This window comes from Arachis hypogaea, chromosome 5 (genome assembly GCF_003086295.3).
Source record: "Arachis hypogaea cultivar Tifrunner chromosome 5, arahy.Tifrunner.gnm2.J5K5, whole genome shotgun sequence".
Lineage (NCBI taxonomy): Eukaryota > Viridiplantae > Streptophyta > Magnoliopsida > Fabales > Fabaceae > Arachis > Arachis hypogaea.
Window position 1 is genome coordinate 1,762,649 of NC_092040.1, and position 27,899 is coordinate 1,790,547.

General features: G+C 35.6%; 3 protein-coding genes and 1 long non-coding RNA gene across 11 annotated transcripts; 1 reads left to right on the forward strand and 3 right to left on the reverse strand.

Annotated features, from left to right (window-relative positions):
* Window positions 1-2,679: 2,679 nt before the first annotated feature.
* On the forward strand, window positions 2,680-3,241 carry LOC140173298 (uncharacterized). The gene is made up of 2 exons (XR_011861782.1): window positions 2,680-2,788; window positions 3,205-3,241. It is a non-coding gene; the product is annotated as an uncharacterized lncRNA (long non-coding RNA).
* Window positions 3,242-3,313: 72 nt separating this feature from the next.
* On the reverse strand, window positions 3,314-11,204 carry LOC112800063 (protein FAR1-RELATED SEQUENCE 5-like). 8 transcript variants are annotated; one of them, XR_011861781.1, is made up of 7 exons: window positions 10,987-11,204; window positions 5,343-7,571; window positions 5,067-5,228; window positions 4,845-4,928; window positions 4,599-4,642; window positions 4,129-4,511; window positions 3,314-3,428 (listed from the first exon to the last, which is right to left on the reverse strand). XR_011861781.1 is itself a non-coding variant. In XM_072196207.1 (5 exons), exons 1-4 carry the CDS (start codon window positions 10,999-11,001, stop codon window positions 4,884-4,886), a joined length of 2,448 nt encoding a protein of 815 aa, XP_072052308.1. In that variant the 5' UTR covers window positions 11,002-11,204; the 3' UTR covers window positions 3,993-4,511; window positions 4,845-4,883. The 8 variants fall into 8 exon arrangements, 5 of the variants coding, with proteins under 5 accessions (XP_072052308.1, XP_025697922.1, XP_025697921.1 ...); XR_003201301.3 differs by lacking the exon at window positions 3,314-3,428 and having other exon boundaries at window positions 3,993-4,346; XR_011861780.1 differs by lacking the exon at window positions 3,314-3,428 and having other exon boundaries at window positions 3,993-4,511.
* Window positions 11,205-18,857: 7,653 nt separating this feature from the next.
* LOC112800066 (protein IWS1 homolog 1-like) lies at window positions 18,858-23,712 on the reverse strand. Its single transcript, XM_025842142.3, has 11 exons — window positions 23,304-23,712; window positions 22,685-23,201; window positions 22,308-22,424; window positions 21,793-22,013; window positions 20,664-20,793; window positions 20,509-20,571; window positions 20,233-20,310; window positions 19,950-20,041; window positions 19,792-19,854; window positions 19,557-19,707; window positions 18,858-19,353 (listed from the first exon to the last, which is right to left on the reverse strand). The coding sequence occupies exons 1-11, from the start codon at window positions 23,321-23,323 to the stop codon at window positions 19,255-19,257; spliced, it is 1,551 nt and encodes a 516-aa protein (XP_025697927.1). The 5' UTR covers window positions 23,324-23,712; the 3' UTR covers window positions 18,858-19,254.
* Window positions 23,713-24,504: 792 nt separating this feature from the next.
* LOC112800067 (UV-B-induced protein At3g17800, chloroplastic-like) lies at window positions 24,505-27,857 on the reverse strand. The gene is made up of 5 exons (XM_025842143.3): window positions 27,619-27,857; window positions 27,438-27,518; window positions 26,630-26,804; window positions 25,606-25,883; window positions 24,505-25,452 (listed from the first exon to the last, which is right to left on the reverse strand). Exons 3-5 carry the CDS (start codon window positions 26,765-26,767, stop codon window positions 24,633-24,635), a joined length of 1,236 nt encoding a protein of 411 aa, XP_025697928.1. The 5' UTR covers window positions 26,768-26,804; window positions 27,438-27,518; window positions 27,619-27,857; the 3' UTR covers window positions 24,505-24,632.
* Between the last annotated feature and the right edge of the window lie 42 nt (window positions 27,858-27,899).

A 27,899-nucleotide genomic window follows, 5' to 3' on the forward strand; every position in this document is an offset into this window, starting at 1 on the left:
AATAATTTTATTGATGTCGTGTCATTTGAGATGATATTATTGACAAATAAGTAACAGCGTCTAAAATAATTATCATATTTTTTGGAGTTGCAGAAAGAATTGCAATTTGCGGAAAAGCATCCTCCGGGGTCTCCATGGATTTACTACGACAACCACGATCCAAATATGGACGGGGATGATATGCCACGTGTGAGTACTTACCTATTTGAAAACCGTTAGTCTATGAAAAATTTTTCATTTATAATACGCAAAAAAATATTTGGCCGATTTTGTGTGTACACTTTGAGTATATAGACATAGTCAAACTTTTTAAAACATACGAAAGATTAAACAAATGACATGTAAAGACGGTTAGTAATCATAGTTGGTAATAAAAAAAGATTGAACTTATAAATTATTTATATTATTTTATAATTGTATTTTTTTTTTTACTTTTTGTTGATCAACATAAATGAGTACTAAACTTTTTTTTGTTGCTATTTTTTTTAGTGTTTGGACCTTTTATTTCGGCCAACTAAAGAGATGAAATTTTTTAATAAAGAATTGGCCATTGCTGCTTACATATTTGGAAACAATATGGATCCAGAGTAAGTAAAATTAACTTATTTTTAATTAATATTTAATTTGTCATATAATTTTTTTATAATCTACCATACCACTATAGTATAATATTCTAATTTTATGAATTTAGGGAAGTGCTTGTTCCAAACGATCATTGTAATGGCACACGCAAAACTCTTCTAACTATAATGCCCGGCAAGCCAATAATTGGTGATGTAAGAATTAGTTTTGTAACATTTATTTATTTATTATCCTTGTAAAAATATTAAATTTGAATTGGTGCAGAATAACTCTGATTTTTTGTACTCCATAGGTCCTTACCTTAGTTTGTTCGATGCTCACCAAAGGATATTTTGGGCCAAAAGGATACAAATATGCTAACCAATGGTTTCTGCCACCGACATTTTCTGTAAGTCCTTGGCATATCGAAATTTAGTCGTCAAATTTAATATATCTTCCCAGGTAGACTAGAAATTAACATAATAAGATTCCTAACTTAGTTTAATATTCATGGCAGCAAATTGTGTTAAGCCCGAAACAGAACTGTGTTCGCACAATGAAATACATCAAGGATAACTTCATGGGAGACCTTGCCACTTTACATCAAGTTCGTTAATTTTATTGAACTTTCAATTAATTCATATAATAATATTTCATGACTGTTTTTAGTTAAGGTTATTTCCGGATGTTGTTGTAGATTTTTGTGCCAATTCACCTCAATAGCCATTGGTTTCTCATAGTGGTTGATTTACTTAACGAGGTCGTGAAATATCTGGACTCTTTCAAAAAGGGCACATTGGTGACAGAGCGTATGAGTGCTATTAACACTTTGTTAAATTACCTAGAGAAATTTTTGTCCGAAAAGAATTTTGGTGAAACACCTTCCTTTAGAAACATTCAATTTTCAAAGTATAAAGTCAGAGAACCAGATGTCCCGCAACAATCTGCCGAATCGTACGTTTAAATTTACCATTTATCAAAGTAAAAATTCAATTTTCTGGCGGTTTGTTATTTTGTTATTTTTCTTTTGTTAATATGTGCATTGAATTGTGGCAAAGGAATAATTGTGGTATTTGGGTCGCTCAATGGATGCAACTCACTCGCTATTGGAGCCTCGGTAATAAGACATGGGTAAGAAAAATAACATTATTAATGAAGTTATGTTTGTTCCATTTTGTAATATCATTGTTATTGTCTGTTAGGTTATTTCTGATTACACAAGGATGTGTCTAGCTGTGGATTTGGTGAATGACGAAAATAATTCAAAGCGGGATATCATAGAGAAGCTTGCTGTCATTGACTGGAATAAAAAGATACAACAGTCTGTCATGCAAACTTAAGACGTTAAAAACTTTTTTATTAGAAATTATGGATTGAATTAGGCTATTTTATTTTTCTTTAAAATACAAGCTAACTTTATATCTTGCATCTTATTTCTTTGACTTTTTAAATATATGGATTTTTTATTATTTATAATGATTTATATATTGCACTTAGAATTTTTTTTATTCTTGTTGTTATCTTGAAAAATTTGGTGCGTGAGATGATATTTATAGTGTATAATCTACGATTCATGGAATAGTTCACTTTGGTATGTTAGTGACATTTACCTGAACACAGAGCAACCAAAGTGTATACATCTCATTATTGGCAGATTCATTGATAAAAGTAGAATAATATATATCAAAATAATGTGGTATAACTTGGCTAATATAAAGTGATATTTTAGATAAAAAATAATAAAATACACACACAAAAAAACATTGGTTAACGTCAAAGAAGTAGCTGCGATATGGTTTGAACTCAACCCCACTGCTTGAGTTTCCTACTCAACCCCACGAGTTTCCTACTGAGATCAATGCTCAATATAATGCTCAATATATCTATCAGGCAGAGTCATGGCTCGTTACTGCACCAACACAAACATGCCGATTGGTACTGAATATATATATATATATATATATAATTAAGTAAGAAATTTTTGTTGAAATTTTCTTGTACTCAGCCCATAGAAAAGCCCATTGACAATATGAACCATGTGTATAGTTACCATAATACCCTAAAATTGATGCCAAACTAACCTACACTGACCCTGTATTTCGCAGTATTCACTTCATTGTCGTCATCGTCAACTCGCATATATTAATATAAGAAACAATCTTTATTTTCGCCGTTTCTCTTCCAGCCACATTTTAGGGTTAGGGTTTCTTCTGCATCTGCTTCAATGGTAACTCTTCTAGCCATATATCAATTTTTTTGGTCTGCTACTTATATTGAGGCAAAGTTCATTGAGACATTACTTATCAATTTTGATTTCCTTAGACCTTTATAATTCTTCAACATATCAATACTGTAAGACTTTTTGTTTGTTTAATGAGAGTTTTTTACATCCAAATTTTTGCTCTGAAGTATGGTAAAGCTGTGTTGATTTATCTGCTTTGATCTTACACATGCATAGTAGTTTCTCCCGCAGGCCTCGCTTTTCCACTGTGTTGATCAGTCTTTCTTAAGTGTCTAAGTGATTACTGATTGATTCAATGCGGATTCATATAATGTAAATTCTCTAATGTTGAATGTGGCTAATCTATAATTAGATTTTGTAGTAATATGTCTTTGCATATTTGTGTAATTGAATTATTTCAGGTGGAGCTATGTGTCTCGGAGTTTTATTTGCTGCTAATATTTTTCCTCTGCACTAGTTACTTTGCTTGACTTGTTTTTTCTCTAGTTAAAGCAGCCAACATAGGTTTTAATATAAGAAATGAGAACCTGGTTGTAACAAGCTCAGGCCACTAGGCATAGAAAGTTAGAAACTTAAGTCCAAATGCACAGCAACCAAGTTAATATATGAAATCCAATCGTATTACCTAGAGAAGAAAGGAAAGCGATAAATGAGTTTAGGCTTTTGGGTGTTCTTGGTAAATGGTATATAAACTTGGCTCCTTTTGGAGTTTACATAGTAAACTAAGATTTTAGCCCCAAAGAATAAACTATTGTATGTAATATTACCATGTAAATGTAGTTTACTTTTTTTTTAAAAAGAATTTATAATTTTTTAATTACAATATTGAATATAGGGCATTCAAGAGTCTGGAACCAAAAGATTTTGTCGAATTGACTCAGATTGGTTGGGTGAAGTTATGTTTTATAATAGTGTTATATTTTTATATTATATAATGTTATTTTTATTTTAAAATAATTTATTTTGATATAAATGTTATATAATATTTATTAAATTTTAATCTTTAATAGTAACATTTTAATGATGTTATATAAAACTTATAAAATTATAACTTTAAAATTGGCCTTATAAAGTATTAGAATTATTTGAACTAACTAAATCCTGTTCAGTACGGGCCATAAAAACCCCTAATTAAGATCACCCCTAATTAAGATTAACAGTTAAAAATGACTAAAAGTATATTTGAAAATTTTTCAATTAAACAGGTCACCTATTATAAAAATAATAATTATAGAGAATTAGAGATAATTGTATTTAGCTGAGTGACCGATAGAAGGAAGAGAATAACTAACTATGTTGCTATATCTTGTGTAAGTGCTTTATACCTGTCATCGGTCACCAGACAGCAGCTTGCTATATCTCCATGTACAATTGTGTCTCCGGACCTCATGCAAAATTATACTATTCACTTTGGTGATATGAATTCCCCAAATCTATGCTTTTCTTCATGCACTTTCTTGAATACATCATCTAGTTCTGGAAATGCTTGCAACAGGAGCAGCTCAAGGAGGTCAAAAGCGTGCTGCTTCAAGCACACAGATGACTGCACAAAATAATGTGTCATGCACCCAAATCATCAAAATATTGCACAGATTCTTGCACAGGGAAAAGTCTAACAATTAGCGCGTAGACACATCACACCGGATGATCAACAGGTGAACACAATTAAGCTTCTTTGAACAACGTTAACATATTAGACAGACATTACCTGAAGGAAAAAATAATGTTGCAATTTATTAGCTGACATAAGAGGTTTAATTTGTGGTTCAGAATTTGATTTCACTACTAGTTTTACCTGCAGTGGTATAGCATAGACTATTCTAGTCGTAGATTTTGCAACTGTACAAGAGACCCTTTTGAATTTTAGCATGAATAAGAATCAATAAGATTTTACTTATATAAATAAAAAACTATTGAAACTTTCTGCACATTTCAGCCGAGTGTAACAATGACAAGTTATGATAAATATCTAAAAATTTAAATATTAAAAATTTATCAACCTCAAAGCAAAGTCTAATTGAAATCCAAGAATTTAACTAACATCTTAAACCATACTCTCATGAGTATATACAAGTACATGCTACTGCATCCCATTGAACTTCGAATAATGTCCTTGTTGTACAACCTGTTCTCCACATCACAAATAAATTTGAGAGAATTAAAAATGACTTCAGCGAATTATAATGTGATTTCAAATAGTTTAAGACTTAATAAAAACACTAAGTTTCTCTCGATGCAATTATTCATCTCTTTAAATTTATACCTGTAATAGCCACTGATGACTTCCATACGGTGGGATGGGATTCTCATGGCCATTAATCAATCCTGAATCACCTAGCCCAGACTCTTGCTGCACAGGTACATTTACTTCTGTATTTGGCACTGCTAATGTCTCTTGAAAAGCCATAGGGTCCTTGGGAAGCTTCTATGAAAAATTAATACATGGAGTCAAAAATTCTATCAAGTATAACTACAACATAGAGGTCACCAGTTTATTTTAAATCAAATAACAACTAATGCAATATTGTATCTCACTGACCTCCTTGGTACCAAAGCTAGCTTGCGCGCCATTACCAGTCTTATCCCCCAAATTGTCATCATCATTCCTCATAGGACATTTATTCTTTACATGACCAGCACTGTTGCATTTAGTGCACCTCCGTTTACCCCTCTCCTTTTTCCCCTTGGGTGCTCCTTTTGTCTTGACCACCGAAGGGTCACCAACAAAGTTTGGCGTGGTAGAATCTGTTGTTTGTCTTTTCAAGTCAGATTTTTGTTCTAGTGTTTGGGTCCAACGATATACTTCATTCATAGTGTCATGGAAAGAAGGACCATCTTGAGCTCCTAAGAATACCATCCACGTAGCTGCCACTGACAATGCGCCATAGCGCATCAAAAATTCTCTTTCTCTGTCTTGCGTAGTGCCTCCAGCAGAACTTTCATCCAGATACTTCTTGGCATCCTTCGACCATCTTCTCAAAAGAAGACTATCTGGCAACTTCTGTAAACCTACCCTTTTCATTGCACAAAACATGTGCCTGCAAGGAATGCCTTCACTACTCCACCGACTACATTCACACTCCATATGCTCAGTATTGCGATCGTAAAGTACGTTATAAGTATGTTGTCTCCTGTCACACTCCTTAACTTTTAACACAACAGTGGTTGATATGTTTTCCTCATTTATTACATCTAATGCGACTACTCCTTGAATCTCCTTTTTTACATCTCCAAGAATCTCCCTAGTGTAAAAATTGGCAGCAGAAAGCTCCAACGCTTCTAGCCCAGTAGTTAGAACGGGCTCCCCATACAGCGTCTTAAATTGAGAAACTAATTCATTGTTTCTATAGTCCCTAAGAGCATGTTCAAGATTTTGGACCAACTCTAGAAGACTTTGGCGAATGCCAATAAACCTCTTAATGAAGTTGTTTATCGCCTCACACCTTGATGTTGTTCTAAATCCAGCACAGAATTTATCCCTCAAGTAAGCGCTTGCCCAACTTTTCCTCTTCTCATATTCACTCAGAACCCATTCATTTTCCTCCAACCCATATTTTTTTATCATATTCTCCCAATATTCTTCAAATTCTTCCGGATGCCATGGAGCATACAAACATCTTCTGAAGTCGTTGGAAAAATTTTTGTTTTTTATGTTTGCCGTTACATTCTTCTGAATGTGCCAACCACATAATCGGTGAGTTGCATCTGGGAAGATTTCTCGAATTGCTGCCTTCATTGCTTCATCACCGTCTGTGACCACAACACTAGGAGACTTGTTCAGCATGACTTCTAGAAAGTTTTGCAACAACCACGTATATGTTGCAGTCCGTTCGTCCTCTACCAAGGCAAAACCAAATATACATGTTTGGCGATGATGGTTACAACCTGAGAAGATTACCAAGGGCCTTCTGTACTTATTCTTCCGGTAGGTTGTATCGAATGCAAGCACATCTCCAAAGCACTGATAATCGGACCTACAAATGCCATCTGCCCAAAATAAATTTGCCAGCCGACCTTCATCAGTAGCACTGTACCTTGTCATGGCCATCGGGTCGACATCTGCTTTCCCAAGTAGATAGCTAATCGTCGCATTGGAATCCCCACCAATGAGCATTGCACGACGAGCTCTTTGAAAGTGATTATCTAGGTCCTTCTTTGTGAACCCGACATTGGCATAACCACCGGCTTGGCCTACCATTAGTCCCATTATTTTAGAGGTTGGAAGACCATGATCATGCATGGTATTCGCCTGAGCTTTTTGTGGCTCAGTCAACCCTCGGTGGTTTGGAATTAGGTGTACCAAGCATTGTGGGACAAGATCGTGGTTGTGCTTCTCAACTAATTTTTTAACCCTCCAAGTCGAAGTTTTAGTGTCAAGATACACCGCAAGCATGGCTTCACAACTAGTGCGAGTCAGCGCTCTATGCTCCCGCTTCCTACTCAAACTAGATATGTATTTCTCGGCTCTCTTTCCTTCCTTGCTGCAAAAAAACCTCCTTCTGCGCTGTGTTCCATCTTTTCCACGTGCTGTATCACCCTTGCGAACTCCAAACCCGAGACACCTCGCATAACGTACATACAAGTTATAAGCTGCATCTAATGTTTCAAAAGTCTGGTTTATAATATCATCGGCCGTCACAGTCACACACTTACTACTGCTGCCACCACAATCACAAGTGCAGTTAACATTTTCTTCCACACTAGTCATCATGGGATCTTCGACGTTGTCTTGTGAACTGAGTGGTTCCGAGTCAACATCCATTGCACTCTAATGATATAGTAATAAGTAATAACTCGTAACTATAGCTAGATATATATGAGCAAGTAGAAGAGCAAGGCATGGTATAAATAAAAGTTAAGACTTAGGAGTTAGGAGGAGACATCACGAAGATTGGGTTACTATGTTGTATCAAATAATGTACACGTAGAAAGAGACAAGCAATTGAAGAGGTTTCTCTCTTACTTTAATTTCTAATTCACAATAAAAAAAATGGGTAAGTAAGAAGCGTGATACAGTTGGATACAGGCCATGAAAAAATATAGTAATGCATGCCTAATATATGCTATATGTATCACAATCATCGTAAAGTGATCATCAACATTATAATACATATCAATGTCTTGATGATATTATTAGTTATTACATTATGTTTCAGAATGTGTGGTCCAATTAAGCAAGCTGTCATTGATAACTACATTTTATGAAATAAGAGAGACACCGTGCACTATTTTTAAATTTAATTTAGATCTATTACTTCCTATAATAACTTTACCTAAAGTTCATCAGCCAAATAATTAATAACTCAATATATATTACTAATTAATGAGTTCGGCAAGTGAGAGACCAAAGGATAAGGTATCTCGTGGACCACATAATGCTATATAATGATTCTGATTTCTGAACCACATGTCTCAAGAGCCTTATCCACAAACCGCAACCTTGCTCTAAATGCATGTTCACTGTTTCGATAGAGCAAAAATGATGGCACTAATAATAGGAACCACAGTCTTTATCAACAAAAACAAGATAGAGGCGCGTGCAGGGTCAGGTCATGATCATATCCTGTGCTTCATTTTCTGTCTCTTATAGTTAATTCTTCTTCAATGGCCGCTTGTCATGTGAGTCCTGTGATTTTTAGAACCATGGATATAATGAAGCTTCAAATATTGGCTCCGCCTGAGAATCTTTCAAGGATGAACACTATGAGAATTGGTGACAGACCTCTCTGGTTTAGACCCTTCACCATAGTTAAAGTTGGGGAAATAAACTTTGGCTCAGGCTTGGTTAAGGATGACACACTTGCTGAGAAGAAAAGGGAGCTTTACCAGGCAGTGGAAGGTATCCCATTTCAACAATATTGAATCTATTTTTTCTTTTTCTTTTTCATTATAAGCTTTTAGCATTGTTTAACAATGCAATGCAGAAAGGGTATGTGATATGTTTGAAATCAAATGCAATAAAAAATATGTTTCAAGGAGTCAACAGGGGGATTTTTGGACTCCCATCTGCCAAGAAATTTGAAATTGAGAGTTTGGTGCAGCAGCTAGAATCTCAGAATCAACTCCAGAGCCAACTCTAGAACTAGACAAGGTAACTTTAACTCTGCCTAAATTATCTGATATCTGATTGTGATTGCAATTTATGATCTATCCCTATCAATAATTTCTATTACATGGAAGGTGGCTGGGTGCTGGAGGCTTGTTTATAGCACAATCATAATTCTGGGATCAAAGAGAACCAAGATAGGCCTCAGAGACTTTATCTCATTGGATGAGTTTTTGTCAAACCATTGACATAGCCAAGGTACAAACTACAGAATTTTGAGTAGAGAGATTGTATATAACTTTGACATTAGAAGATGCAAACTGTGTTTCCAGTATTTCATCTTTGTAACTTTTATCTACTGAGTTTGAGCATTGGTCATTTGATTCTAAAATGGAGAGCAAAGCGGTTAACGTGGTCGAGTTCAGTGCAAAGGAGTTGAGTTTGTTGTCAGGACAACTTAATATTGAGGCTTCTTTCAAGATTGCTTCAACAACAGTTAAAGCTCTACCTTCTTGTTTGACCAATCTTAATTTATTTCTCTGTAATCTATAACTATTGCTGCTGAGTAACTACCTAATTGGATAATACTTGAAATTCACATAGGGTTGACATTAACTTTGAAAGCTCCACCATTACTCTTGATCAGGTAATGCTATTAGATACTGCATTTTTTCTCTATCCTAATTAATCGGATTTGAATATTTGTCTGATTTTTCCAAGTTCACGCTTGTTTTTCTCTGTCTTTTATTCTATCATTATTCTATCATTGATGAAAATTCTTCTTGTTTCTTATTTCAATCTTTCTCATAGATATGTTGGTGACACCATGAGGATTGGAAGGGACAACAAGGGATTATATCTTTGTGCTGGAAAAAATTGAAGATAGAAGTCGTAATCCTCAAGGTTAAGTAGTATTTTATTTACGATAAATGTTGGGGTGACAATTTTTAAAAACTCATACTTTGACTCATCACTACATCATCATAAGATAGAGTGTGGAACTTGCTTTGATGGTGGATTCACTCTTCATCCATCCTTTAGTGAATGAATAAGGAGTTAAAGATGAGTTTAAAAAGGTTATGTCGTCTTAACATAACTCGATAGGTTTGAGTTAGACATGTATATTTTTATTAATCCATTTTTAAGTATTTTATCCCCTTTTTTTTTTCCTTGATAAAAATTAGGGGTGAAAATTTGTGATATGTTGATTATAACTACTGTTGCATTGCGAGTAGTAGTACTCACTAATGGTAAAGTAATTTTACCAAATGCTTTTTTTTGTAGCTTATGCATATTAAAAGTTACTTTTATTTTGATTTACCAAACATAGCTAATACAAATCTTGAAAAGTTAAAGTTTTATCAAATCGGGCCAAAACTGACTCATCTAGACATCTACTGGACAAGACTTAGTTGTTATAGTTTATTCATAGATTTTCTTTTTCCTGTGTTATTTTTTTCCCTATATTTGAAGGCTTTTGAGTGTGGTTTATTATGATCTTTGCTTCATGCTTTGTTTAGTTATTTACTTTTTTATGCTTCAACTGCGTTTTGAATAAGTGGTCCCTGAGTAAAATCTTTTGGACAGCCTTGTACTCCCTACAAAGTTAAAATTTGGAGTCCACACTGCGGAACATTCCCTAACTTATACAGAAGTTTCGTGCAGGAAGAGGCGAAACACCAAGAACCAAAGGACAAGGTGGCAGCGATGGCGATGGTGAGGAGGCAAAGGATTTTGGAATGCGAAAAAGAAAACATGGAGAAGAAGCCCTTCATGGACATACAAACTGAGACCAAGAGATTCAGGCAAACAACACTTGATTTGATTTTTCATTTTTAGCATTCAGCAACAATCGTTACAAATCAGTAACAAGTAATCCCTAATCACACTAAACCTAAAATCAATAAATCTAAACAAAAATTTCAGTAATGATTTGATTTCTATTTTTAACAGCAGCAAGAAAATTTCAACAAAAGCTTCAGGAATTAAAAAAAGAGCAACAACACAAAATCAATTATTTGATTTTCCATTAACCCAGTCACAGTTTCACATTCAAAAATCAACAACGTCACATTCAAAAATCAACAACAGGGCATAAAAGGAAGAGAAGAATCGAAGTGAAGGCAGTGCCACTAACCTTCGACAACGACATGGACGGCGCCCGGCGAGACGACAGCGAGTGGCAACACAGCGGCGAGCTGCTCCAAGTTTGAGAGAATCCAAAGAGGACGGGGACAGGGGGAAGGAGGACGCCGAACTAGGAGAGAGGAAGCAAAGGCGCCGACAGCACGGACGGCGGCGGCACCGCGGCAGAACAGTTGCAGGGAGAACTTAGGGTTTTGGTAGGGTGAGTTTGGAAGGTGCTTCAGGTGATAGTGATATATGTATGATTCACGTATTGGGGAAATGGGTGGGTGTTAGGGAAAATGGGCGGCTGTTAGGGGGAAGGGGTAGGTTTGGAAAGTGGATCAGATCTTTTTACAAGTTGGTTTTTGATTGAACCGGTTAGACCGGTCGGTCTGACCAGATTTTAAATATTGAAATTGGTTTTATTTTGGTTAATTAAAAAATTAAAAAAAACCAATTCACCCAATAATATGACGCCACGTAGGTGTCTTTATAAAAAGACATTTTCTGCAACTGTGTGGGAGCATTCCCCTTATTGCAAATGCAGGCCGTGGAGGAAATTTTGCATCCCAAGTGTAAGGAGGCGAAGAACAAAGATGGGAAAAAGCCTCATGAAATATTTACGGAACAACACAAGGAGCTGGCGAAAGAAGGGGAGAAGTGGGCGAAAGACACAGCTACTGCTCTCTCCGTTGTTGGTACTCTTATCACTACAATCCTCTTTGCCGCGGCCTTCACTCTCCCTGGTGGAAACAACCAGAGCAACGGGGAACCCATGTTACTGCATGACATGGCACTTACCGTCTTCATCGTAGCAGATGCAATATCAATCGTTGCTTCTTCGACTTCAGTCTTGATCTTCATTGGGATCCACACGTCGCGTTATGCGGAAACAGATTTCTTGAAAGCGTGGACATATAAACTGCTAGTTGCCCTGGTGACTCTGTTTTTATCAGTGGTCTGCATGATGGTTACGTTTTGTGCAGCACTTTTTGCTATGTTCAAAGGAAAAGCGTATCAACCGCTGCTGATAGTTGCCATAGTACTTGCAAGTATCCCTATTATTGCATTTATCCCATCGCAGCTGCGCTTCTTCCGTGAGATTTTCTATTCTACCACCAGGTCTAATCTCTAATGTGTGCAATCCAATTAAGAAAGGAAACGCTAAGCATTGAGCACCTAATTCACAACTTTATAACTTGATAACTTTTCATGTGTATTTTTATTCACTCCAAATTCTTTTTCGTATATTTTTATCTATTTACTCTTTTATCTAAAAAGAACTGTATATTGAATAGGGGTGTGCATGGTTTGACTCGATCCGAAGACCCGACCCGGTCCCAAACATTTTAGGGACTAATTTGGTGTGATTTTATCGGGTTTAGGGGTCGGGTAAGAGTCTTAAAAATAGACCCGGTCATTATTTTGGATCGGGTTCGGACCATGGCTCGGGCCACCCGAAATCGGCCGATGGCCTATAAACAATTAATATTGTGTGTTATTAGTGATGAATGATGGCTATTCTTATGTGGAATTTAAGTATTGTAAACCTTAATATTTTGTATTAGTAGTTATTATAAGACTATAAGTTAATGTTTTATGTTTAAAATGCATAAGATTTTAGACTAATTAATGCATAATATTATGTTATTTGTATTAATTTAAATATTTAGTGTTATTAGACAATATTAGTATTGATTATAGTTATGCTTTAGTTTTAGAAAAGAATTCATTCTTGTTATATTTTTTTAAATGAATTTTACCATGTCAAATAATGATTGGAGTCTTGAAAATTTGGATATTTTCACATGTTAGCTTAAGAAGATATCAAGGTAATGTAAATAAACGTTCCATTTTAAATATGTTTTCCCTATTATTTGAAACGTTCCATTTTAAGAATTTGGTCTAATTTAAATTATTAATATTTTTTATTATTTTTAAAAATTATATTTTTATATTTATAAATACACATATCTTATTTGCACGATAAACGAAATATGTGTATTTTTTCAAATTTCATATATATCTTTTACAATAAACATAAAATATATTTATAATTATATCGTTTACAGTGTAAATAAATGATATAAGATTGAGAGACGTATTTTTATAATAATTTTTATAATTATTTATTTTAATAAATAAAATATTTATTTAATTTATTTAAATAAATCCCATTTTTATTAATTTCACAACTTTTTTTATATTTTTTCTTCCATGCATTTATATTTTTTTATAATTTAGTTTTTCTCATTTTTAATGTAATTCACAAAACATATTCCTAAAATGTTTTCTACTATATTTAATCAATTCACATGTCAACTTCTAATTTGTGGGTCAATCTTTGGCCACCTTTAGGCACCATATTATATATATATATATATTTTTCACTTATTATCTTAACATAAAAAAGAATGAATAAGTTTAAATTGATTTTTTAAAAAAATATTTATTTTTTATCTTTATAAAAAAATTTAATGGACAAATTATTTTATATTTAAATAGATTTCTTTTAAAAAAATTTAAGTATTAAAAATATCTTTTATTTTTATTTTTTTAAAAATAAAATATTATTAACTCTTAAAAAATTATTTTTTAATGTATCTAAATAAATTTTAAATTGGATAAAATTATTTTATTTAAAAAAAATTTCGAAAAAAACCAATCTAAAATAGCACTATATCTTTTTTGGGTTCTTAAGCACCTATTATTGCAAGTGCAGGCCGTGGAGGAAATTGTGCATCCCAAGTGTAAGGAGGCGAAGAACCAAGATGGGAAAAAGCCTCGTGAAATATTTATGGAACAACACAAGGAGCTGGCGAAAGAAGGGGAGAAGTGGGCGAAAGAGACAGCTGGTGCTTTCTCCATTGTTGGTACTCTTATCACTACAATCCTCTTTGCCGCGGCCTTCACTCTCCCTGGTGGAAACAACCAGCACAACGGGGAGCCCATGTTCCTGCATGACTGGGCATTTAATGTCTTCATCGTAGCAGATGCAATATCACTCTTTGCTTCTTCAACTTCGGTCTTGATCTTCATTGGTATCCTCACGTCGCGTTATGCGGAAAAAGATTTCCTGCAGGTGCTGCCATGGAAACTGCTAGCAGCCCTGGTGGCTCTGTTCTTATCGGTGGTCTGCATGATGGTTGCGTTTTGTGCAGCACTTCTTGCCATGCTCAAAGGAAAAGCGTATCACCCGCTGCTGATAGGTGCCATCGTACTTGCAAGTATTCCTATTATTGTATTTATCCCATCGCAGCTACGCCTCTTCGTCGGGATTTTCGATTCTACTATCAGGTCTAATGTCTGCAGTTCCATTAAAAAAGAAAAAACGCTAAGCGTTAAGCACCTAATTCATAACTTTGTAACTTTGATCTTGGTAAAACTAGAACCACTGCACATCGTGGTTGTTTACAAGCACAATTGATTATTCCAGGTGGACACATTGCAGGTTGGGGCCGAGGAGACCTCCTCGCTCTCCATCCCCGAACCCCAATTCATTAATTAAAAAACATTTAAAACTTTTTACTAATAATGATAAACTTTTCATTAACTAAATCCTTTATTTTTCTTTTTATCTAAAAAGAACTGTTAGTTGAATACAATTTAAAAATTATTTTTATTAAAAAGAGCAAAAGCTTCCTAATTAACTAACTATCTACTGATGCAGAACAGACTCCAGCGTCATTGAATTGAGATGACAAACCGAGGCTTGATTATTAAACAAAACTTAACATGTACACCACAATCCCATACTTGAGACACAGGTCTGCAAAGGAAGCAGTCACTGGTTGCTCTTTATAATAATCCATCCACTTAATGACGGCAATTATGCTGAGAGAGATTTCCTCAGGATCTGCGGTGGAATTGCGCTCTTTTTGTCCGTGGTATCCGTGATGGTTGCGTTTTGTGCAGCACTTGTTTCAGTGCTAAGAGAAGATCATCTGTTTCTAATACTTGCTATGGTGTTTGCAACCATTCCACTTACGGCTCTCGCTCTGCTGATTTCACTTAAAAAATATTAATACAAAAATTATTTTATTATATTTATTAATATTTTTTATAATGTAATGAATATTTATTATGGTATAAAATGGAAGAATAAGGAGGGTAAAACATAATGAAAAATGAAGGAATACAAAAATAGTTGTTCTTTGTGCAAACTTTGTGCCAACTTGGTGCACTACAAGCAAATTCGCCTCTTCCCTAAACTAACTTTAAATACAAATAAAAAATAGTCTAACTTCGGTTACAATTTCACACAAGATATTTTAGTACTAGGAGTGTTAGAGATAGTATATTTTGTGAGTTGTAGCTATTAATTAGCCATCAATAATATTTTTAATGGTGTGAGATTTCATTTAATGGTAGAGAATCACTCATTTTTTTTTTGCTGGCTAAGTGCGGGCCAAATTTTAATAAATCTGCTGCCCCTAAACTTTCTCTTTTAGTACTAGTAGTTATCTTGTATATATCTCACCCAACTTGTTCCACTCCTTTCCCCTTTTCTTTTCATTAGAGTTGCTCTTTTTGATGCATCGCAGCTACACTTCTGCATATGATGCAATATTGCAGGCGAAGTTTGGAACTATTGAGTTCATAGAGTCGATAAGGAAAGCTAATCTAGACCTCTTGTGGGCTACTGATAGAAACAAGAGATTCATATTCTTCCATCCTATTTTGAATAGCAACAAAAAAAATGTTTAACCTCCTACATAGTGTTCATGGTCGCAAGGAGATAGTTGTTTCTCGCGCGATGAGTTTGGCAATAACCTTCTGCATCTAGCAGCACTGTTGGGGCCTTTCTCTGCTCTTGCTAATAGGCCCGGTGCAGCTCTCTAAATGCAAAGCGAAATTCAACGGTTTAAGGTCTTTAGACCCTCTCTCTCCTTTCTTGTTTGTGCTGGTTGTGGATGTTCTGCATAGGATGGTAGGGGAGGCAATCAGAAACAAGCGTATATCTCCATTGATGGTTGGTAGAGACAAGGTGGAACTTTCACATCTTCAGTTTGTTGATGACACTATTCTGTTCTACCCATCGGAAGATGAAACCATGAAGAACTACAAGCGGCTGCTACGGTGATTTGAGTTGATGTCCGGACTTAGCATTAATTTTGATAAGTCCAGTCTGATTCCAATCAACTGCGAAGAGAGGTGGGTTTAATGCATGTGTAGCTTATGGGGTTGTAAGGCAGGCACCCTCCCAGTTAAATATCTTGGAGTTCCTTTAGGAGTAAATCTGAGACTGATAAAGACTTGGAAGCCTATAATCAACAAGGTAGAAGAGAAACTAAGTCTATGGAAAGCTAAGGTGCTGAACAAAGTTGGGAAGTTGGTGCTCATCAAATAAGTTTTAAACAGCCTGCCGATGTATTATTTGAGCTTGTATAAGATGCTAAAGGCGGTCGCAGAGAAATTGATCTCTTTACAGAGAAGATTTTTTTGGAGCAAGGAGGATGGGAAGAATGGCATGGCGTTGGTAAGATGGGATTTGGTGCAGGTCCAAAGAAATTAGGTGGTTTAGGAGTTGTAGATGCTATGGTCCGGAACACCACCCTTTTGTTTAAGTGGTGGTGGCGCTTTGCGAAGGAAGAGTGCCCTTTGTGAAAATAGGTGGTCTGCTCTTGTAATAATTTGAAGCCAAATGAGCTACTGTCCACTCAAGTGCTACCTACCAGAGGAGGATCTTTGAAGGATATATGTCAGTTACAAATAAAGGAGCAACATATAAGGGATAAGATAATTACAGGTCTATCCATGGAGATTGGTGACGGTCGCCGGAATAGGTTTTGGGAAGATGTATGGTTACATTATGGATCTCTGAAAGATCGGTTCCCCAGGCTCTTCTCTGTTTCAAACCTGTGTGGTTCGGTTATTGGGGATTGTGGGTTTTGGGATGGGTTAGAGTGGATTTGGAATTTTATTTGGAGGCGAGAGCTGTTTCAGTGAGAGTTGGATCTTCTGAGTCAATTACATGAGACTCTGAGACCTGTGAGGCTAGTATATAATAGAGAGAATAGAGTGGTGTGAAAATATGATAGACTTGGTATTTTTTCGACTAACTCTTTTGTGCAGGTGATACAAGAAGGAACGCTACCAGAGGATATAACCAGTTACAGCTTCACTAAGTCCATTTGGAAAGGTGTAGTTCCGCCAAGAGTGGAGCTATTTGTTTGGTTTGTCTTAACAGGCAGGGTGAATACTAAGGAGAGGCTAAGTCGATTTGGGATACTCAACCATGATGATAAGAGTTGTGTGTTATGTAACAAGGAGGTTGAGCAGGTCCATCACTTGTTTCTTGGCTGTGATTTTACTTGGGAAGTGTGGAGTGCTTGGCTATCTATGCTTGGCCGTCTATGGTCTTTTCCGGGCTTGCTGAAAGACCACTTTCTTAGTTGGACAGAAGAGCCACGGAGAAAGGAGGACCGGAAGCAGCATTTAAGGTGCTTTTGTGCGATTACATGGAACATTTAAAGAGAAAGAAATAGGAGAATATTTCAGAATAAAAGCAACAGTGTGGAGGAAATCATCAACATGTCCATGGTTAACTACGATGAGTGGCAAGGTGTCTCTTCATGTTGTTGATGGCTATGCCGAAGATGACATTGAGAGTTTCTTCTTTTAGTGTTCTTAGGAGTTGATTATCTACTTTTGTTATACGTTTCTGTTGCTCCACTCTATTGTGTCGAACTCTTTTGTTTCCCAAAAAAAAAAGGTCTTTAGACATTCTTGCATGGTGATTTTTTTTTTTTTTTGAGTGACTAGTCACATGAAATTATCACTCAAAAGAAATCATCTTCACCTTTCTTTATTAATCTATATCTTCTTGTAAATGTAGGCCGTGGAGAAAATTATGCATCTCAAGTGTATGGAGGCGAAGAACAATGCTGGGAAAAAGCCTGATGAAGTATTTAAAGAACAACACCAGGCGCTAGCTAAAGCATGGGATAAGTGGGCTTTCACCATTGTGGGTACTCTTATCACTACAATCCTCTTTGCGGCAACCAGAACACCAGCGTGTCCATGTTTCTGCTTGACAAGGCATTTACCGTCTTCGTTGTGGCAGATGCAATATCATTGTTTGCTTCTTCGAAGAGGAGGAGAGGCCACAATAATCATTGTTGCTCCGCCTCCATGTAAACCTCAAATGCTTTAAAACACCAAGTTCACACAAAATTTGCACCAAGTTCAACTATTTTTGAGTTCAATAAAACAATTATTAATTAATATTTTTATAGTATAACAAATCATTTTTATTTTAAATTTAATTAATATTTGTGTATCAACACTCAATAACATTCTTATTGATTAAATCTTTTTGTACAAATTTAATAAATACAAACAGCAGTAAATATTGGTATACTAAACAACAACAAACAACAACAAAGCCTTGTCCCACTAAGTGGGGTCGGCTACATGAATCAAATGATGCTCTGTCATGTATCATGTCTACAGAGAGACCGTTTACATGTAGATCTCGTTTGACCACCTCATGGATGGTCTTCTTAAGTCTTCCTCTGCCTTTCGCCATTTGTCCATCTTCCATTTCATCCACCCTCCTGGATGTTCTATCGGTCTTCTTCTCACATGTCCAAACCACCTGAGACGCGATTCAACCATCTTTTCCACAATAGGTGCTACTCCAACTCTCTCCCTTATATCTTCATTCCTTATTTTATCCAATCGCGTATTAATAAAATATTGGGTTGAATACAATCCTTTTTTTATCTAAAAAAATTAATAAAAAGAGCAATCCTTTTTTATCTAAAAAAATTGGGTTGAATACAATCCTTTTTTTTATAAAAAAAGGTTATATTAAAAAGAGCAAAAAATGCCTTTTATTTTAATCGATCGCTTTCTAAATAATATTTAAAAAATTACTTAATAAGAATTTTTGTTATTTTCATCTGAATATAAATTACATTTCCTAACAAAAAAAAATCTTCCCATAAAATAAAAGAAATAAATATTTTGTTTCAATAAGCCAGATCGAAACACATCCCAAGTACGGATGCAGAAGAGACTCCAGTGTCATTGAATTGAGATGACAAACCCAGGCTTGATTATTAAACAATAATTAACAGCATGTGCACCACAATCCCATACTTAGGGGAATCATTTATGCAATTGATGAATACGCAACAAACGCGCAGGGATAACGGGGAGGACGTTAACAGCGACCCGTCAAACTTGAAATTCAGACCACAGAACACAGGTCTGCAAAGGAAGCAGTCACTGGTTGGCTCCTTTATAATAACAACCCAACCAGTCAACAGATCTACAAATATTTGACCATGCCACGACCTTCCACACTTAGTTTTGTAGCTTGAAGCTGCTTTTTCTTTGGTGCCCTCAACTGCTGCAACTTCTTATTCATCTGTGGTGAAATACAAAATTTAGAATATACACATCTTCAGTTAATCTCTCTACTTCCAATTTTTATTTTTACATATTCACTTCCTCAGTATTCTGCATTTGTAAGATACTCTCCAAACACTTGAAAACTTAAAGAATTGCAGGGAATCATAAAAAGCTTTAAAAATAAAAAACAATACTCCCACCCCGAGGTAAAGCACAAACCTTCATTCTCTGCTGATCTTGTGCAGCAGCTTTTGCTCGCGCTCTAACTTCTTCTGGATCAATTTTAGACTGGGGACGGATCACAAAATCCAAAGGTGTTGCTTCTGGCCTTGATGCATGTTGCCTTGAAGAAGACTGTCCAGACCTAGGCCTGCATTATACATTCACAACAATTAGCATCTATAACACAAGTTTACACTGCTCCACAAGTAATATCTTAATGCCCAAGACTTACTGTGAAAATTCCAAATCAAGATCACCATCTCTAGATTCCATCCCTGCTGCTTTATTTGCCGGCCTGTAGAAATTCAGCATTATAGAAATTCAGCATATTGCAATACATAAAACAAATATTGCTTAAGACAAGCAATTTAAATCAGAATGGTTGAGCACTTTTTAACGGTTGGCCTCCTGAAAGGAATCCTGTCCTCCTCAGCATTTCTCATGTCCTCAAACCGTGTACTCTTATTAAATATGGGTCGACTCTGCAATTAAAAGCAAAAATGATGTGCTTTTTTAAGTATCTGTCCCCAAAAAAGAAAACTACACCTGGATGAAAATGGATAGCTTGTAAAAAAAGAAAATGCATACCATTATAATGTCTTCAAGAATCAGTACAAATTTTAAGGAAAGATAAATGATACATGCTGAAGCAAGAGTTTCACAGATTACTTACCCATTTGTCAACCAGTTCCTTAGCTAGTTTTCTATTTACATTGATTTCTTCGTCGGACTTCGATAAGAACATGATCACCTGTCAAGACAATATAGATCACACTTATGTTATGACTCCGAATAACAAGCTACATATTGATGCTCTCTTTTCTTTTTTTTTTTTTTCTTTCGTCCCAGGGAAGAGAAGGAAAGGGGGAGGGGAATGAGGGGAGAGAAGACTGTTATTTTAAATGCTAAAAAATAGAGCATCCAGCCACAGGATGAACTGAAGCACAACCTTCCCAAGACCACTCTTCTTCAGCTGTTCTCTTCTATCATACTGCTCTAGGTCAATAGGAAACTGCAAAGCATGTCCAATTAATCAGGAGCTAAATAATGCTGGAGAAGGGCAATTGAATAAAAAAAATATTTATAATGGTGAAAACTCAGTACATCATTTAAAATAGTCAAAATTGCTGTGCGTATGTTAATATTTGGCAAGCTTCCATCAGGAAGTGGCTCAAGCCAATTCTTCAACAAAGTTAGTACTCCATGGTCCAAAAACTCTAATTGGAGCTGTTTCCTGCAAAATAGACAAATAGTTGGTGGAAAGTTACCAAAGAAAATATGCATAAGTAAAATAGAATATTAAGGAAACACCAGAGCATACTTAGGCTTGGTTTGATAAAGCTTTTACTCTTTTGAAAGTAGCTTATAAAAGCTGTCTTTTAAAAGACAACTTTTTAAGAGTTGCAGCACTTGGGTTTGGTAAAATAAAATTAAAAATGACTTTTAAAAGTATAAACACCATAATTGTGTTTGGTAAAACAGTTTTTAAAACTTAAAAAAAATTATAATAAACATGTTTATAACGAAGAATAATTTCTTTTTTTCAAATTCTTTAAAATTTTATATAATATTTTAAAATAAAATAATTTTGAAATAAAATTTATTTTATATATTGGCTCACCTTTACAGATCATAAAAATGGGACACATATTTTAAATAAATTACTCTTATAATTATATATCTATATTTACATATGTATATACATGTTATTATAATTTTGACTAATGTTCATGCAAGGAAAATTTTATGATTGGTTTTCATAGTCCAAGTCAACCTCTTCACATCTCAAAGAACAGATAAAAAACAAACAAACATCATAGATCTACTGAAAAAAATACAAAAACAATGCACGATAAAAGTTCATACCTAATATGTAATAGAGATGTATTTGTGTTCAAATTTGTGAAGATTAGATTGAAAAATAAAGAATATATGAAGACTGTGTTAGAATTTGTGAAGGTTAGGTTGAGAAGTTAGAAATATATGAGGATTTCCATGACAATATAATAGCGGGAAATATGTGCGGGAAAATAAATAAAATTTGATAAGCACAAGCCAGCCTTGAAAAGCTCCCGCTTAGGTGCTTTCAAAAGCACCCCTAACTTTTAAAAGCCGCAAACACAAGCACTTGACTTTTTAATTTACCAAATGCAAAACGAGGTGCTTGTGACAAGCACCTCTTGGAAAAGATTTACCAAACCAAGCCTTAAATGACAGAAAATCAACAGCTTACTTCGAGAGGACTTCTGTTAGAAGATCCAACTTCTTTAGTTTATTAATGGCAGGCTTCCCCTGTCTATTAAGTTCAGCATCCTCTTCAGCTGTGACCTCAAGCTCAGCCATGACGTTCTCAACTAATAAAGCTATTTCCGCAGGACTTCTCTCATTCTTCTTCTTTTTCTTACCTACCTTGAAAAGATCCTTAATTTCATCGTCCTCTTCACCTTCCTCTGCCTAGAATATCAACATATGTCAGGTGTCAAAAGCTTTATAGTAAAACAATGCAACAAATCCCATAATTGATTTCTTGAAGAAATTGTCTCTAACTAGATCATAAACAGAGACCGAATAGCTTGAAATGAAAAGAAAGCTTAAGTTGCATCCATCACATATTTTGGTTTACAACATGCTACCGGTACCAAAACATTATCCTAATCAGAAGGATATCAAACACAGTGGATCTGCTATTCTGCTTACAGGATAATCTAGCAGTAAAAAGAAAAAATTCGGGAGAATTAATTCACCAACCTGGGGAGCATCACCAGGAGAACGAGGTTCATCACTGCCATAGTAACCACCAGCTTCCACCCCAGTGTCATCTATAAAGTTGTCATCATCCACGTTCCTAACACCATCGTGATCATCCTATATGATGGAAACCAGGTTAAAAAAGAGGCATGAAAACCATTATCAAATCAGCAACAACTTTTTGAGCCTCAACTAGGCCTGATCGGGCAAAAGCACAAGCTACAAGCATGACAAATTAGAGGCATAACCACTACATAATGTATCAAAGTATCCAGCTTGAAGTTACCAAATAAATCCAATTATCAGACACACAACAAACACAGAGTCAATCAAATTCAACAAATCGTGTAAAAATCACAAAGGCACCATAATAACACCTCAGAATCGCCGCCAGCAATGGTATCCCACATCTCCTTAACTTCACCGTCATGATCTTTGCCTCCTTTTCCACCAAACGCTTTCTTAGATCCCCCAAATTTGGACCCGCTCTTCCCACTTCCGCCACTCGCAAACCTCTTCTCCCCCTTAAGCCTCTTCTCCTTCTTCCCACTTCCACCCTCCTTCCCCTTCTTCCTCTTCCTCCCTTCCTCCGATCCCTCCCTCGCGAACCTCGCCCCGACGTCATACTCCTCCTCCGCCACCTCGTCTTCGAGCTCCGGCGCCACCGACTGCCTCCCGGTGTCGCCCTTCTTAACGAGCCTCTTCCTGGGCTTCGACTTGGACGAATCGTGATCGTAGACCGGAGTCTGCGAGCGCTCGCGGCGTCGCCAATCGCCACCGTCCCCTTCGTCCTCGTAATCATCGAGGAGAGCATCGTCGTGGTGGGGCTCCGGCTCGGGATCGGATTGCATGTCGTCATAATCCATCAAGGGTTCTCCGTCCTCATCGCGATACCTGAACAAGCAGAAAATAAAAAATTGAAATTAGGAGAAAACGAAAACCCTAACCCTGATAAAAGGTGAAATTAGCTTTGGAAAAAAGAGAAGAGGAACTCACGGATCGTCTTCGTAACCCATATTGATGTTGTTGTGGTGATTGTGCAGTGAAAAATAGCTGAGAAATATGAGAGATTTGTGTGGTGTTGGTGTTGAGTTGATGAATAACAGAATAAGAAGAGAATAGAGAAGGGTGCGATAGGCAAGAATGAATCGAATGGGTTGGGTTTTGTTTGGGGCGGTGAGACGAAGAGAGGGTTCGGGTTCGAGGTCGGTGAGGTCAGGCTGTGGCCTGTGGGAGCACTGGAACAGAATGCAGATGCGTTGGGGTACTCTAGGCTGCTCTATGTTCCACCATACTCTCCATGCCTGTATCTTTTTTATTTATAATCTTTTTTTGTTAAAAATTGGATAAGCTAATCATTCCAAATTCATCTGAAATCATTTGGGCTTGGATTGTTTACGAAAACAGAATAAGATGCAAAGTATAAAGATATAAAGTACTAAAAAAAAGGTATAAAGATATAAAATTTTGTATTTTTATAATTTTTTTAACGATAAATTAGAATAAATTATGAAAATTTAATTTTTTAATTTTATGTCTTTATATTTTGTTTGATGATAAATTAAAATAAATTATGAAAATTTAATATTTTTTCATTCAAAAAATTTAAGACAAAAAATATAATTATAAAAAATTAACAAAATAATAAAAAATAAAAAATAAATTGTATATTTTGTTAGTATATTTCTATCCTTTCTATTAAAATGAACACAAAATATACTAATTTAATATTTTTAGATACATTATTTTTGTTTATATCTTCTCTATCAAATATGATGATTTTGTATCTTTATATTCCTGTTTCTATAAACAAATGCAGCCCAAGTTACTCGTTTCATCAATTCATCGTTCAACAATGTTAATAGAACATTGATACCAAATTATAACCTTCATCTTTTTCCAAGTTTTGTATGTACCACAATGCATCATTTGGTCCAAAAAAACCCCATAAAACAGTAAAGAAAATTGAAAAATCAATTCACTTGTTTCAATAGTATGTACAAAAAAATCGTCACCAAACAAAAAAAAACAGCATGTACTGTGTACAAAAACATACACATCAATCTTCACTCCAATCAAACATGGTAAAACATAGTACTCCCTTTTAACAGTTTTCCTTCAATTCCTTTCATTCACTTACTCTCAAGACCTTAAAGACTAAAGTTCCATCCTATTTTGAAACCGTTTTTAACAAAGATTTGGCGACCAGAACATCAAGTAAAATATATTTATGTTATAAAAAGCTCCATGCATCAACACATTTACATTCCTTACTGTCTAAACTGTGCAGCAAAAAGAATTTATACTCTTATACAAACAATCTTTCTAGTTATTGAGAAAAGGGTATTTCAATTCAACATAGTTTTCTGCATCCCATAGGAATGATCCAAACGCAACAGCTTCCAAAACTAACATGGTCAACCCTGAGAATGCAATTGAAAGCACTTCATCATTGGGAGTTTCAATTGAACCATCCTCAGAAACTCTGATGTCAGGCCTTCCAAACAAGGCCTGAGTTTGCTTTTCGATCAACGACATAGCTTCCTTCGACCGGATAGTGGCAAGTCTCTGAAGTGTCTCGCTGTCCAACTGCATCACATAAGATCGCAACCGGTATGATTTGCCTTCTTCATTTTCCATGTAGTCCCCATCACTATAAACATCATCAAAAGCACGAATTGTGATCAAGGAATCCGGGTCCCAGAGCTGGTTTGAAGGCGGCGCCGGTTCGTCGAAACTTACATTGGCTTTACCAAAGTCCTTTGGGAGGGTCCCCATTGTCCTTTCAAGCTGATACCTCTCATCAACTCGCTTGAGAAAGTATCCATACATTATTGAAGCAGCATAGAGCTTTCCAAGCTTAATTTTACTAATCTGAACAATTGTCTGAAGAGGTCCAACAAGCCTTTCGCCTAGTACTAAAGACAAGTGACTCTGGATCATCTCGAATGCCTCCGTAGAATGAACAGCTTCTAGCTTCAGCTCTTGGTTTGGCCAGAAATCCACTCGGCCGGTAGGATCTGATGTTGCTGAGATCTTTGGAATCATTGAAATGTTGTTTTCCAAAAACTTATTTACAACCGAGCAGTACATGATCTCTTCCAAAGTTGTACGCTTTTCTTTCTCTTTAACTTCAGCAATCCTCCTGAAATTCAGATCAGACAGAATTGGTCACTTTTGCACTACAAATAGCTAAATCAATATACAGCCAAATGAACTATAATCCCACTTTTGGTTTGTGATAATCTTCCAGAGCTTTTACAATAGCATATTCATGGAATCAAGGTATCATTCTTACTTGTAAAGGGGATCCTGAGATGAAGTAGAAGATTCTTCCTTCTGCTCATCTCTTGCGGTTTGAAGATTCTCTAGCTGCTGATCAATGGTTGCTAGCAGTAGATGAGGATGGGTTTGTGAAATTTGTTCCAGAAGCTGACCTACGGGTGTTTCGAGTTGGAGGGGAGCGAAATGTGCTAAATTATCACTTGAACCTGCTGATGCTCTTGTAACTAAGCCTCTACTTCGGAAACTATAAAGTTCATTATAGTGCTTGGCATTGCAACAAGAAGGAAAGCTCTACAAATAAAGGAATACTTTAAACAAGCTGGCATTACAAGAATAAGACAGAATAATGTAAGTGGAAATCAAGATGAACAATGTATTAGAGAAAATCATACAGGCATAAGTTATATATGGAGAAAAAAAATAAGGATTAAAAAAGCACATCAAAACCAAATTTTCACAACTTAAGCTAATAGATTGATGTAAGCTCAAAGCCAAAAGGATAAAAGAACTAGCTCTTCAATATGAACAAGATGAAGCTAGCACAAATGTTTTGTCAACAAATGCATGAACTACAGTAGAACCTTTTAAATTGCTTGGGGGCAGTATAGCGAGCATGAGTTGATTGGGGGATAAAAAGGAATACCAATTAATAGTCAACAAGAGTTTTCACAACAATCATACAAGGAGAACCAATCGTATTTGTTACTCTAAACACATTGGTTAATAATTATTACATAAATTATTTGTAACTAATGTTATTTAAACAACATTACAACAACAACATTTGCTACAAGCTTCTTCAATCCTAAACTCTGCATGCCCACTATATTTTATGCTTTTTTTCAGCTTTCATGGGAAGAAGATAAATTCTTTAACCTCAAAGTCTCAATCTTCAGTCATAGTAAATCAATTTTGTTTCAGATAGCACATATCTCGCTTTCAAGCTAAATTCAAAACGTTTTCCAATATCAGGAGAATTAAGATTATTCTAGAAAACAAGCAGAAAGAAAGTGAAGATGATATCCTGGAAAGCTTACTTTAAGAAATCCACTTGAAATAAAGTTCTTGGCATCAGAAACAGCACAAGTGTTCAAATGGCGGAATTCTGGTAACCTAAGAGATGCAGAAGGTGGAAGTACCACCAATACATCACTGATAGCACCTGAGATTTGCATTACCAAGATTGTGACTTTCGCACTCCGACGATTATGGCTATATTGGACAAGAAGCAAAGGCCGAAAGGGGTAAGGAAAGGTTGTTCACATAGTTTGCTCATGACTAATTTTCATAAAAAAAACTACACATGCATATATTAACTAGAAACAAAAGTATCTCTACCCAATAACGCAGATAAAGAAAGTCATGATAACTTTAAAGGAGGTTCTTGGAGTTGGACTATATAGTATACACCTCAATATAATACTGGGTCTGGCATACATACATCTATCTCAATGAAAACACAGTAAATCCAACTCCAAAACTGTTGCAGATTTTAAGCATAAAATCCAGCAGAAGAAAGAGAGAAACAAAAGCCAATATAAGCTTACAATAATTCTCCACCAGAAAAATTAAACTAAAATAAAATGAAAGCATGCCGTTCAATGTTTTTGGCTCAATATTTTTGCATTCAATAACCACTTCAAGCATACAATACTGCATACATCTTCTCCCCACGAACCCCAAAAATAGATGTAGGTAACTAAAACATTCAACTAAGTCCCAAAACTCTTAACATAACAACGAGAGAACTAAACCCAATAAGAAAAGCAGGAAATAAATGAAGAAAAAGTAAAATACAAAGCAAGCAATAAAGGGTGTTAAGAAACCATGCAAAAAAGGCCTCACCTTTCTAGCTGCTTCTAAAAATCGTTACCAACCCAGTTCACTATCCAATCCGAGGGGGTAGTTGTTGGCTTGTTGCCGATGCTAGCAACCCAAACAAGAACAGAAAAAGCAAGAATTTGAGAAGTATTAGAAGGAAAGAACCAAATCAGCTTTTGAGACTTAGTGTTGAACAAGCTGTTACCTTTTTTCTTTTACTCTTCAAAAGGGTAAAAGTTTGGGTGCTCCAAAATTCGTGGCTTGCTAATCCGGGAAAGACGGTATTCGAAGCTTAAACTCTGTGGTGCCGTGCTTGCTCCGAGAAGATGATGAAGAACAGGGCACTGTCGAATGAAAGAGAGGAACACGGATAACACAAGCGTGAAACGTGTGTGCGTGTAGAAACTTTTTTTTTTTTTTTTTGAGTGATAAAATTAAAAAAATATATATTTTATAACATTAATTAGTTTATATAAAAATTAAATT

What these genes read in the sequence shown, in the direction of transcription:
- LOC112800063 (XM_025842137.3), bottom strand. An exon ending in CTAGCTTTGGTACCAAGGAG is followed by an intron (nt 5,229 to 5,342) that starts GTCAGTGAGATA and finishes AATTTTTCATAG; the next exon opens with AAGCTTCCCAAGGACCCTAT. An exon ending in GTCATCAGTGGCTATTACAG is followed by an intron (nt 4,929 to 5,066) that starts GTATAAATTTAA and finishes TGTGGAGAACAG; the next exon opens with GTTGTACAACAAGGACATTA.
- LOC112800066 (XM_025842142.3), bottom strand. Translation starts at nt 23,323, where the DNA reads ATGGGTTACGAAGACGATCC. An exon ending in AGGAGGCCAACCGTTAAAAA is followed by an intron (nt 19,855 to 19,949) that starts GTGCTCAACCAT and finishes GAATTTCTACAG; the next exon opens with GCCGGCAAATAAAGCAGCAG. An exon ending in AAGATCAGCAGAGAATGAAG is followed by an intron (nt 19,354 to 19,556) that starts GTTTGTGCTTTA and finishes ATTTCACCACAG; the next exon opens with ATGAATAAGAAGTTGCAGCA.
- LOC112800067 (XM_025842143.3), bottom strand. Translation starts at nt 26,767, where the DNA reads ATGCAAATCTCAGGTGCTATCAGTGATGTATTGGTGGTACTTCCACCT. An exon ending in TTTCAAGTGGATTTCTTAAA is followed by an intron (nt 25,884 to 26,629) that starts GTAAGCTTTCCA and finishes CTTTATTTGTAG; the next exon opens with AGCTTTCCTTCTTGTTGCAA. An exon ending in TCTCAGGATCCCCTTTACAA is followed by an intron (nt 25,453 to 25,605) that starts GTAAGAATGATA and finishes TCTGAATTTCAG; the next exon opens with GAGGATTGCTGAAGTTAAAG.